Genomic DNA, 12,493 nt, shown 5'->3' with positions numbered 1-12,493 from the left:
TTTTTCTAGATGATTCTTTTGTGCTTCAGAACCGTAAGATGAGCACCGTTCTGGGAAGGGCCCGATGTGAACAAGAACTTTATGTGCTGAATCAAAGACCGCAGGCATTACTTACTACCAGTTCTCTATTACCTTGTGCCTCTTTTAAATTGTGGCACTCACGATTATGACATATTAATTTTGATATTATTAAACAATTGCATAAACATGGTTGTTTATATGTTTCCTCTATTTTGCCTAAGCCAAACTGTTGCACTTCTTGTCAGATGGCTAAGAGTAAAAGTTTTGTCTTTTATGATTGATAGGAATTCCGCATGTGAACGGATTGATCGAGGTAATACAAAAAAATTTCGAACCACAGGGATAGTTGTTTATCAGTTTCTTCTAAGAGTTTAGTGCTCATAATGTAAAAATAAGTTTGAAGTTTTGTTGTGTGTAAAAAACACTTGTGTTCAAAAGCTAGAATTGTAATTCGGAAAAAGAAGTACCCTGGGAAAAGTTTCACATAGTCTAATTATGTTTCTTACAACCAAATCCTTATATATACTTTAGAACCCTTCTATGATGTTTTACCCTTTACCTCTACTTGTTAATACCTTAATCAAATAAATCATTCAATTTCACTTGTTAGGCCTAATGCATTAGTACATAGTCAGTTCAATTGAAGAATACATGTTATATGTTCAGGCCAACACAATTGTTAAGTTCAAATGCTAAATATTATCGTTTATCATGTTTTGTACCATAAAAATCTCAAAGGCATAAGGGATATACTAAAATTTTCATATTTCAGGAGCACTTACTCATATCGTCTATGCCTACGTCATGTTGTCCAAATCCAAACGATCGATACAAAACGACGGATCAAGATTGTCTATCAAAAGAAGATTGTCTGAAGACCAAGCGCCAGCTGTGGAACACAGAAAGATCTCAGACAAACTAGCTACCAACATGTGATCTCACAAAGCTCAATGACCAAAGCTCAAAGTACAACGTTGTCACAATCAAACTGTCATATTTGGGTCTCAACGGATAGAAGTTAGGACCAAAGATACCTACCAACTAGCATAGTAATCTTTTGGATCAAACAGTGCCATACATTTAATGCACCAGCCACAAGGACACTAAACGCATCGTTTGATCCAACAACTACAATCTCTGTGAAGGACAAGTTTCAACAGCTACATTTCTCTCTCACAAAAGATCAAGGAGTATAAAAGGAAGAGCTGATGAAATCAGAAGGCAACGATCACATCTCAGCTGAATCGACTTCAACGATCAAAAAGCAAGCAAGCAACACTCAATCAAAAGCTTAAGAGTCAAATCCTTTAGATATCGTCTATTTCATAGAGAGAAAAGCCTAAGAGTCAAATCATCGTATTCAAATTTCTCCATATCAAGAACACAAAGCTTACCCCATAGTCAAATCCTCAAATACTTTGTAGTTCCTAAGCTTTGTAATTTCTACAAATCCTTCTTGTGAGAAGAGAACTCTATAGAGCCAAACGATCTTGAAAAAGATCTTATGAAAAGTCCTGAGGAAATACTTGATGAGGGAGGAGTCTTATTTAATACTCGTTAGGAGAAGTCCTGTAGAATACTTGTTAGGAGAAGTCCTGGAGAAAACTTGATGGAAGGAGTCTTGTTGAATACTTGTTGGGAGAAGTCTTGTCTAATACTTGATGTAGGAGAAACCCTTGATACTTGTTAGTGAAAATCTTGGTTAAGCCAAAGACTGGACGTAGCCCTGTTGTTTGGGTGAACCAGGATATATCGTTGTGTTCTTATCGTCTACTCTTTCACTTTTTACATTCCCTACACCAAACGATTGCGAAAATATTTTCATAAACTTATAATCGTTTGAAGAACTCTGGTTTTAACTGAATACAATTCAAACCCCCATTTCTTGTGTTACTTTTTCCTATATCAACAATAAGTTCCCACCCTTATACCTAAGTGGTAGTAAAAAAATCATTCTAACCCATGGTTCCTTAATTCTTACCAACTACAGTTGTGCAAGAAGAAAGTCAAACACTTGCATGCATTCAAGAGAGTATTGAAACAAAGAAAAGATACATAGAAAGAAAGCTTTATTCATATAAGAAACTCAGAAGTTCAAACCATAATCATAACTAAGGTTCACTTCACCCAGAGTACAAAGATAACTATCCAAGAATGGCTAGGGAATTCATAATGCAAGATTAAAAGAACAAAACCCTGAAACAAGAGTGCCAAGAAGCCTCTCACAAGCTCCAAGAACCGAGTCTTCTAAGTTTTGTTCACAAAAGTACAAGATATCTAAAAGAAATGACAAAATCCCTATTTATAGAGTTTTCGGTGACCATCCACACATGTGCCTAGCCTCCTCCACGCAAATGCGTAGACAAAACTTAAATTTTAAGCCACTAGGTTAGTGCTGCCAATCTACCACGCATGTGCGTGGCCTTTGTGGCGCACATGTGTGGCCATCAGGTTTAGAGGTCAGTGCTGCCATGCTTGTGCGTGACCTATGTGGCACAATGTGTGGCCTTCAGGTTTGATGGTTGCTTTTCGACAATTCTGCCACTGTTGGGAAATCTGCAAGTGTACAGAATCTACCCGGTTCTAATTATCGAACCTCAGGGAATTGAATGCGGAACTCAGTTTAAGGTCCAGGCTTGCAGTTGGAAAGCGAGTAAAATTCAGATTTAAGGTTGATTGTTTGTCGGGATACTTAATTAACAAGCTAACAAAGGTTTAAGTGCGAAAATACAATGATCAACTAATTCAGTTTTAGTAAACCTATTATACTCACAAAGCTCTGGGTCTCTCCCTGATGCTCTAGCCTAATCAGTCATCTATCGATGCCTCGCATAAACAACACTCTCAAGTCAAAGGATAGGCACAATTCCTTGCCAACCTAAACAATTGCTCAAGGCTCTAAGCTTGCAATTCAGGCTAACAAACTCCAACACTTCCTCTATTCCTAGTAGCAAGCATAGAAGGGGTAATCCCACAACAAGTCCCTAATCTATAACGTACTTCCATTCTTATTATAGATAAGCATAAAGCTAGCATGCATACAAGTTTAAAAGATGAAGCATAGTTATGAGATTCAAGGGTTTACTCAGAAACAACATGAATAGAAATAGGAATTACAACTAAAACATCCAAAGTCTTACAAAAAACATAAAGCAAAAAGGGTTTAGCCAAACATGGCTATGAAATCCATACAATTAAGTAAAGATAAAACCCGGAACATAGGATTGGGAGAATCTCTTCAGGCTCCAGAGACAAAACCCAACTTCTAAACTTATTAAAAATGTAAAATGACAAGAGTTTCTTTCAAAGAAAACAGAAAAATCTATTTATAGGCAAATCTGGCGTGTCTGGGCACTCGAGCGCCAATTACATGAAAAGCTACTAGAACAATTGACGCTCGAGCGCCAGTGCATTTTTCACAGCATCCATTGAAACACAAGTCTGATTTTTATGATGTGCTTTAATTCAAAGCGTTTGTGAAAAATCAATTATCCCGATCGATCAAAGTTTTTCAAAGTAACAAAATGACACTGAATTGACAAATCAAAAGTTCACCTAAGGAAACATCCTGACATGAGGCTTGTTATTTTAATTTATAGCATTTTATCTAGTGCAGTCTGGGATTTTTGTGAGGTGTTTTTTTTTTTCTATTATTGAATGTTGAAGTTGATTAGATTAAATAAATTGGTTCCCGAATGATAGCTTAAGTGGTAAGAGTTATGAACATATAAGTTGGGGGAGGTCCAGGGATCAATGCATAGAGGGTGCAATTAAATTGGCATTAAATTAAGTATATGTGATGCTCAACTAGCTGTATTGCGCTTTGTTAGAGATTGAGTACCCTTTGATTTGTAAGTCTTTTTTGTCTTGATGCTTTAATTTAATCTTTGTTAAAAAAGGGGGGAGAAAGATCTAACGTACTTTTTTCGCTTTCTACCATTCTATTGACATATAAGAAACTTCACAATCAATGAAAGGGTCAGAAAATAGAAATAGGATACATGAGAGAAGGGGAAGCTATGAAAGGTGGAATATAAACAACAAACATTGTTCTAATAAGAAAGGATCATCAAAGTCCTAGCATTGCCCCATGTTTGAGACACAACCACAACTTTATTCTTCTTCTTCTATACATTGTGAAGTGACTTTCACAAAGCAACCACAAAGATGCATGGCATGATTATCATCATAGTTCTCTAAGTCAAGAACCTTTCCAACAATTTACCAAAGAAGAAGCTGGTTTTAGCCCATTCTCTTGTCTCTTCTGGTACTTTGTCATTGCTTGGCACTCTCTTCACATCCACCATCATTGTCTTCCCTATTTCTTTTCGAAGCACTTCCATGGTCTTCATATCCACCGGCTTCCCCGACGCATCCCTCACATAGAACACATTCAGGGCTTGCTCCCCTCTTGTTGATATACCTGCCCTGCAAACCGTTAGGCCATTCTCTCGGAGAATCCTTGTTACATCGGATAGCAACCCCACTCTATCCTTTGCACATAGCTCAAGGCTCACTCCCTGTGATTACAATCGAAAGAATCAATAGTAAGACTAACGATGTGTTTAGAAATCCTTCTACAATTCATTATGAAGTCAGAATCAATTTTGAGAAGTTAAAGAAGCATGTAGAAATCAATTTAAATATGCACTTTGCACTTTACCTCGCTTACTCTTCTTCGAATAGCAGCTTCAATGCATTTGATGACCCTTTCTTTCTCTCCTTCGGTATCAAGCGTGCATCCGTCCATATGCCGAATAAAGTACTCCTAAAGTGCAAAATCAACACTTTAGTCCACGTTTCTCAATTAGATCTCACTACTTCTAAATCTAATTTCCTAAATATTTAATACCAAGGTTGAATTTGTCTCCAAACGTTTTGGAACAATCAAATTGCAGCAAGTTTAGAAATCTTAAGTTTTTTTTTTAAATAAGAGGGGTACTAGGGGTACCCCAACCCTTGTACAGGGAAAAAAAAAGAAAAGAAACAGGATCAAACAAGGAATAGAAATCTGAACTAAACACTTATGCCGCAAGAGAGAAGCCCAGATTTAACAACAGATCCAAGCCTTTAAGACAAAAAGAATTCTCCACGCAAATCACACCACAGCCAACTAGTAACCTTAGAGACTCCCTAGACAGATTAAAGGATTTGAATCCCATTGGAAGGCACAAATTCAAAAATCTTAAGTGAGAAGCAACTTTCAAAAATCTAGATATTCATTGTGTCTATGAAACATTATCTGTTTCTTCCTCAGCCCATTGGAAGGCACAAATTCACCATAAGCATTTCCGTATTTTATGTCTTAAAGAAATGATTCCTAAGAAACATGACAAGTTTCTAATTAGAAACATAATATAAAACTATTCACGTGTCTTCACCAACGTGTTAAGTTTTCGGGATAATTGATTCATGATATTCCTTACAAGCTAGATGTGCTACGTATACTCGACTCAGCAAACTCTCAACTTAGCTATATGCATGATCACTAAGTGCATGTTTGGAAAATCATTTATAAAGTACAGTGAAGGTAAAATCATGGTGGATAGAAGCAGCAAAAGCTAAGAAAAGTTTCTCTTCTGTTGCTTCTGTCCACCATAATTTTTGCTTCATCCTGTTCTTCAAACGAGTTTCTGAACATGCACTAAATTAACATAAAGAATGGATTAATGATAACTTAATTTACCTGGGATGCATAAGGGCCCTCTGATAGTATTGTGGCATGGAAGACAGCATACTGCATATCAGTAAGAGTGCAAACAATGTCAAACATGAGCTTTGCCCTATCTTTGCACCTGACACTAACCACAGAATACCCTTTCTCCTCACAACCTACTATTGAGATTTTAGGCCTGAAAGAGGGAGTAACATCAACACCTGATATTGCTCCAGAACTCTCATAATCCCGATCCGCTGACAACATTTGGTGAAGCCGCCTGTCCATGTGGGTGAATCCCATGGACAAGCTGGTCCTTGAAACACTCTCACCATCCTCATCACACCCTCGTAGGATGTTGTTGAGCTGTTCCTCCATGAGTGATAACCTGTTTGGATCACACATGGATTGTGCTGTAACATCGTTGACATAAAGGACGCAAGCAATTCGGCTATTATGAGTCCAAACTTCAGCTGCAAGCACATTGAAGTTGAGGTTGGCAATGACAGCTGAGATCTCAGATAAGAGACCGGGGCGGTCTCTGCCGATGAGCTCAATGGCTGTGTGGTCACCAACAGAATGCACTCCGACTCGTTCCCCTGGCCAATTCTTCACCCCTTCTGTTGTGCTCTTGCTCTTTGGTCCTAGAACCTATTGTAAGAAAAACTATATATTAACAAAGTAGCTCTCAGTTTTTAATATGCATTATACTAATATGCAACTGTTTGCAGTTGTTAACATGATTAATATAACTGAATGTCTAGAAAACATTTAGATTACTATTGAAGGATTTGGCTACTTCAATTTTTTGCCAGTGAGCCTGAAACTTTTACATGGTTAAATACCTACCATATCTTCATATAAGAAAACAGATCATGATAATGGCAGGACCCCTAATCCTAATTAAGTAAAGAAACAAATTATGATGTGTATAAAGAATTATGCAAACTAATACCAATAGATAATAAGATCAAAATATAAAATGATACTTTTGGCATGATCTAACAAGGTAAGTATTTTAGAAGATAAAAAATGTATACCTTTTCAATGAAGTCAATGGTTTTGCTATCTGTTATCTTTTTTCCTTGCTGGTCCGTGACATGAAATACTGCATTCCATTAGGTGAACCATTTAGATGCAATGTAAAGATACAAATTAAAGTACTCAATCCTCTCTTGGACACATCACAATTTCAAGACAAACATGACAACTATGAAGAGCCACTTCATAGCAGCCACAGTTTTCAGCAGTTACCAGATTTAGTGCATGTTTTGATAAACTGTGAAAACCACGATGAGGTCAAAATCATTGTAGACAATTGCGGAAGCTAAGGAAAGTTGCTTTTGTCCACCGTGATTTTGCCTTCACACGCATACCATGATACCAATGATAGCAATCAAGAACATGACAATTCACACACATACCATCCATAAACCATCCCCCATCAGAAGATATGTAAGCTTTGGTAATAATGAAGTCAAGATCTGTCAAGATTTGAACCAGTTCGAGCAGAATTCCCGGTTTGTTGACACTATCAACCTGCATTATTGGGGCATAATGAAAAATCATGATTTAATCTACACAAGCCAGATAGATATGTAAGCTCCACTTTAAAATCCACCAAGTGGCAATGGAAAAAATGTCATAATTTATTATTTTGAGAAATTATACCTTGATCAACGTACAATCACGACAACTATCATTGTCCACTGAGACCCTGCAAATTACAAACAGAGTTTAGCATCAACAATGCACTTCTTCCTTTCAACAAGTGCTAGTGTTCCTTAAAGCAGTTTTTAAAATTTATATATTACCCTTTTAATTACCTTAAGGCTGAACCAAAATCAGTTAAATTTGAAATTTTTTAAGAAAATGTTCAAATATCCATGAAGATCATCTCTAAAATTTAAATTTATTTTATTCAAAGATAACAGTGAACCTTGGAGGATTGATTTTGTTGCTGAAGTTCTCATACTCAGGATCAAAATATGGCCAGCAAACTCTAGCCATTTAAACAACTTCTGCAGTCAATGAGGTGCCTTGTTATTCCTGCATCAAAGTGAAAAAACTCTCGTCTGTTTAGAATGAGAAACAGAACCATACTTTTCTATCCTAATCTGTAGATTTTAGTGTGTAATGCCGGGGTGAGCTACAGGATGAGTGTAGAAGAAGAAGTATGTTAGTAAAAGAGAAATAACTTTAGAGCTAGCCAGCAAAGTGAAGTGAATAACAATTTGTGGGTTATTAGCAATTTAGCATATTTCATGGATTTAATAGTTTTAACATATCACTGAGTATTCACTGATGACTTCGTTTAATATCATAGTCATAGACTTATAGTTGACCTCAATCCAGCAATCCCTACTAAGAAATAATTGTTAAGTTTTGGACCTGTAGAGTAGTGAAAGTGCAATCCTTACTCATATATAAATGTTCACATAACAGTAAAACAGCATTATCAGGCTGCAAGTGTCCTTTTTTTCACAGAACTTCAAGCATTACTCCATAATAAAAGAATCTATCGATGATTCTGCATGCTTCTTCTCTTAGACCTTTGAGGCTTTGAATGTCATTTTAGAAATAAGGTAAACGCTCAGGATACCATGTTCAGTGGATTTGGATTGACAAATCAGGGAAGAGGAGAGAAAGGAAATTAATGATTGAGACATCACATAGTGCAGACACCCAGAGTAAGAAAGGAAGAGAAGTAATGAATGTGATAAGAAAATAGATATAGAGAAAAATGTGGTGTCTGCATCATCGTTTGGTGAATAAGTATCATTGCTGTTGAAAAACTTCCAAAGGGGAATCCTAGAGAAGAGACAATTTTTGGTGCAAAGGTTGGAGGGGACAACTGAAAAACCCAGAGAAGCATATATTGCAGCCACTGTAGAAAGAAGCAGAAAAGCATTTTACTTTAATAATACCAATGTTCACTAATTTTGTTTAGAATAAAAATGTTGGGGTGAGCTGAATCTTAAGACATTTTAGTTTTATGAGATTCTAATCCTACATGCTATTTGATCATTTTTCTAATTAGAAAAAAATTATTCCCCACCCAATTTCAACCCCATCTTAAAGAAATAAAATGAAAGAGAGAAGTGAGAAATACGGTAATTAGTATGATAGAAAAAATGAAAAAATACGAAAAAAAAAGGTAGGTGAAAATGAAATGAAACATAACATCAATTTGATAAATCAAAACTCTTTCTGAATATTATTTCACTATTTGATGTCAGATTCATTTCTCTATAATTATCCCACTAAACCACTTTTGGCATAGTGAAAGAAAAAGAAGTATAAAAGTTAAACAAAAAAGTAATGGATGTAGCTCACTCTTTGTGGAAACAGAGAAATAGAAGGTGTGACTTTGAGAAGGAGTTTCAGACTTTCAGGCAAAAATTAAATTCCAAAATCATATGTGGTGCCCAAGGAATGAGAGAATGTAACTATGCCACAGACTTTGGAAAAATAGCTGCAAGCAGTTCGGCAAGTAATAACACAATAGAATCTCCAGAAACCACTTGAATGTGACATAAAAGAATATATGATTCCAATTTCAACCGAATACTATTTTATATTGTTCCCTTTCTGTGTAAATTCAAGCATCACACATGGTCCAATCCATGCCCAAATATTGACATCATCCAATTATCTATAATTATCTCAATATCCAAATAGGCCACCGCTTTTAAAATTTGAAAAAATATTAATTAAGAATTTAAGTGGTCAAAATATTTTTTCCTACATGTTTTAAAGGAAAAAAAGGATAACTTCAAGAAGGAAAAATTGTAACCACATTATTTTAGCAAAAAATAGTAATACTTTTTAGAATATTTTTCAAAAGATTTCAGATCTATTAAGAATATTGAGAAGAGGGATATTATGCCATGTGGGATTAGAAAATAGACATCTCCAACTTATGAAGTAGTTGGGCCTAGAGAGGAATTGGACACAGCCATGCAAATTTCCACTTGGGCAATACCCAAATGGCCAAACTACTTTTCAGACACAAAAAAACAAAACAATAAAAGAACTGAAGAATGCAAACCATATGATGCTTATCCTTTTGAAAGTAACATTCCAATTGTGCACTGCAATTTGCAAGATGTTGATGTTCATAGTTTAGCACAAAAATTAAATGCAATTTGTATTATTCAAGCATAAATTAGAAGAAGAAAAAATTAGAATGAAGTGCTGAAACCACAAACACTCAATTTCCTGTAGCCACTAATTCATGTTGTGCCATATTTTACTCGTTGAAACTTGAACTAAACTTTAATAAGAGCAACACACTCGAGTAGCTTGCATTCGGTGGAATGCTGATGGCTCTTACACATAAAATACATGGACCAGGAATCAGTATGAGTTTTTTTTTTCTTTTTTTAATTCTCTCTCTTAGACTTTAGAAATAAAATAACACTATTATATTGTCAACTGAAATGGCGGCGCAGCTAGATTAACCTGTGTTTCAATTTTTGTTAAACTCAACATTAATTAAAGTTAAACTCAATACTAAACAATCATGTTTCCTATTTGTGCAATAGGGATTAGCTAAATCAGGTTGCATTGATACAAATTGAGAAACAAATGTGCAGTTAATCCATGTTTGGACATACGATACGATGAAACTAAATATCACATTAGACTACCACAAAAGTTATTAAAAAATGTTTTTGCAGACATAATTTTGATTTATTGTTGATAGGATGTTGTTCTTATCATGTATACTAACATGCACTTGGCGTTGGTTTGTTTTGCAGTGACATGCACTTGGCGTTGGTTTGTTTTGCAGTGATGTAACTTATATATTATGAAAAAGAAAGAAATTTTTAGGTTGAGTTGAATGGATTACAGAAGCAGAATTTTGAACTGAAATTCATAATCATTCTTTTCCTGAATGTTGTTTTCTCCTCCTACTAGAAAGCGAAGTTTACTCTCACTTGGGACTTGGATGCAGAAACAGAACACTTTAATTTCTTCCAAATTACAAACCCGGAAATCAAAAAAAAAATTCAAAAGGATTCATGCTCTTAACTCGAACAAGAATTGTTCACAGTGAAAAATCATCAATTTCCTTTTGTTATACATAGAGAGTAGAAGAATTAAGCACAGAATCATAATAAAGGAGTTGAATTAGAAAAGCATTTACAAAAATGTACACATACATACCTTGATTAGATGATTACACGAAAGAAGTTGTTCCTATATTCTTCCAACAACACCAGCCGCCGCAAAACTGAATTAATTGCAGCACCCAATTTCTCATATCAATGGACACACACACCAGTTCTGAGAGAGTATATAGGCAGAGTCAGAGGGTACGAACATGTATAAATAGGCAGAGAGAAAAAGAAGGGGAGAGAAGAAAAACAGCACTTTATGAAGAGCAACAAACAACAAAAACCTTGGTGTTCTGTCTCCTCTGTGCTTTCGACGTTGGAATACCACTCAATTCAAATCTCTTTTCTTCTCCTCTGTCTCTCTCTCTCTGCGCGCAAAAAAGAAATATATAAAACCCTTGCTGCAAGTGGTGCTCACAATCCAATTCCATTACAAGTCAATAACGGAGTAATTAACTCACTCATCCCCAAATAATTCAATTTAATATGTATTTTTATGTCAAATATACTAACGACAAACTTTTTGAAAAACACATTTAATTTAACACTCATTATTGGTTTATCAATATTTTTTTAAGAAATGGGAGAAATATGTATTTTTTTCTCATTAAATAGAAATTTGGTGAGTTCGACTCTAATCACCATTGTAAGTTAGAGTGTGCTTTAGAGACCAGATATGCTTACAAAGATACTTATAGATAGTTCACCAACTGAATAATTAGATCATTAACAGGAATCGAACATACATAATTTTGAGTCAGGAAATGTTGTAAAAATGGTAGAAAAGAGATAAACACCATCAGACTACAAGACAAAGCGTCAGTGACATGTTGGGAAGACCAGCAAAAACCTACTTCTGAGTAAAAGATTTGGGATCTCTTTGAAGATGGTTCTAATTGAGATTTTTCTAACCCGCAGAGATTCGAACACTCAACTAATAAAAAAACAAGAATTAAACCCAAAACCTAAAATCGTCCTGACAATTCATATTAGCCACAACAAGTATATTAGAAATATGGTTATGGTAGCCCTACCTATTTTTTATTAATAAAACAATATTTTGGACAATGACATGACGCTTCGGTTTATGGAATGTCCACACGCGCGCGTGCGGTCCCAGGCACTTGCTTCTCTTTGTCGCGTGAAGGAAAACCGCTAATGAAGCGCGTGGGGATGCAGTTGCTGTTGTGGTAGGACAGTGCCAGGTCTGTTTGGTGGTGTCGTACTCGTTGGAAGGACGTAACATACGGTAGGCTACAGTGAGGTAATGATTGATGAAATGACGAGACTACCCTTGACTGTCACGTACGCGAAACACGTGCTACGATTTCGGCCGAAAACTCACAACACTCGCCGTGCTGTCTCTCTGATTTGATTTACTACGTGTGTGTGTGTAATGTGACCTGAAGCATCAAAGTTGTTTCTGTTTTTTTTCTTTCTTTTTTCTGGTCAGTTTTCTTCCTAACTAATCACGTGAGTTTAATTAACCTTTCGTTTTCTTTCTTAGAAATTGATATTAGATAACTATAGCTGAGAAAGTTGGTATTTAACACACCAAAGTTAGAATTACAAAAGCTATTATAAGAGTTATGTAATAAATAAAAAAAACTATGAAAACAAATAAAATGTAAGAAGGAAAAGAGAGTGACATATAAGGCAGCAGGCCAGCAGTCTTATATGGTTGTGGGTTTAG

General features: G+C 35.6%; 1 protein-coding gene across 2 annotated transcripts; it reads right to left on the bottom strand.

Moving 5' to 3' along the window:
* Nucleotides 1-3,930: 3,930 nt before the first annotated feature.
* LOC130740015 (ACT domain-containing protein ACR3-like) lies at nucleotides 3,931-11,243 on the bottom strand. 2 transcript variants are annotated; one of them, XM_057592504.1, is made up of 9 exons: nucleotides 11,085-11,243; nucleotides 10,850-10,969; nucleotides 7,617-7,726; nucleotides 7,349-7,394; nucleotides 7,102-7,216; nucleotides 6,718-6,785; nucleotides 5,708-6,328; nucleotides 4,685-4,789; nucleotides 3,931-4,541 (listed from the first exon to the last, which is right to left on the bottom strand). In XM_057592504.1, the coding sequence occupies exons 3-9, from the start codon at nucleotides 7,685-7,687 to the stop codon at nucleotides 4,218-4,220; spliced, it is 1,350 nt and encodes a 449-aa protein (XP_057448487.1). In that variant the 5' UTR covers nucleotides 7,688-7,726; nucleotides 10,850-10,969; nucleotides 11,085-11,243; the 3' UTR covers nucleotides 3,931-4,217. The 2 variants fall into 2 exon arrangements, with proteins under 2 accessions (XP_057448487.1, XP_057448494.1); XM_057592511.1 differs by lacking the exons at nucleotides 10,850-10,969; nucleotides 11,085-11,243 and adding an exon at nucleotides 9,014-9,158.
* Between the last annotated feature and the right edge of the window lie 1,250 nt (nucleotides 11,244-12,493).

The sequence above is a fragment of the Lotus japonicus genome, chromosome 1 (assembly GCF_012489685.1).
Source record: "Lotus japonicus ecotype B-129 chromosome 1, LjGifu_v1.2".
Lineage (NCBI taxonomy): Eukaryota > Viridiplantae > Streptophyta > Magnoliopsida > Fabales > Fabaceae > Lotus > Lotus japonicus.
Note: the sequence above shows the minus strand (reverse complement) of the source record. Positions and strands in the feature narration are given on the sequence as shown.

What these genes read in the sequence shown, in the direction of transcription:
- LOC130740015 (XM_057592504.1), bottom strand. Translation starts at nt 7,687, where the DNA reads ATGGCTAGAGTTTGCTGGCCATATTTTGATCCTGAGTATGAGAACTTC. An exon ending in TGGGGGATGGTTTATGGATG is followed by an intron (nt 6,786 to 7,101) that starts GTATGTGTGTGA and finishes AATGGAATGCAG; the next exon opens with TATTTCATGTCACGGACCAG. An exon ending in CCATTGACTTCATTGAAAAG is followed by an intron (nt 6,329 to 6,717) that starts GTATACATTTTT and finishes TTCTTACAATAG; the next exon opens with GTTCTAGGACCAAAGAGCAA.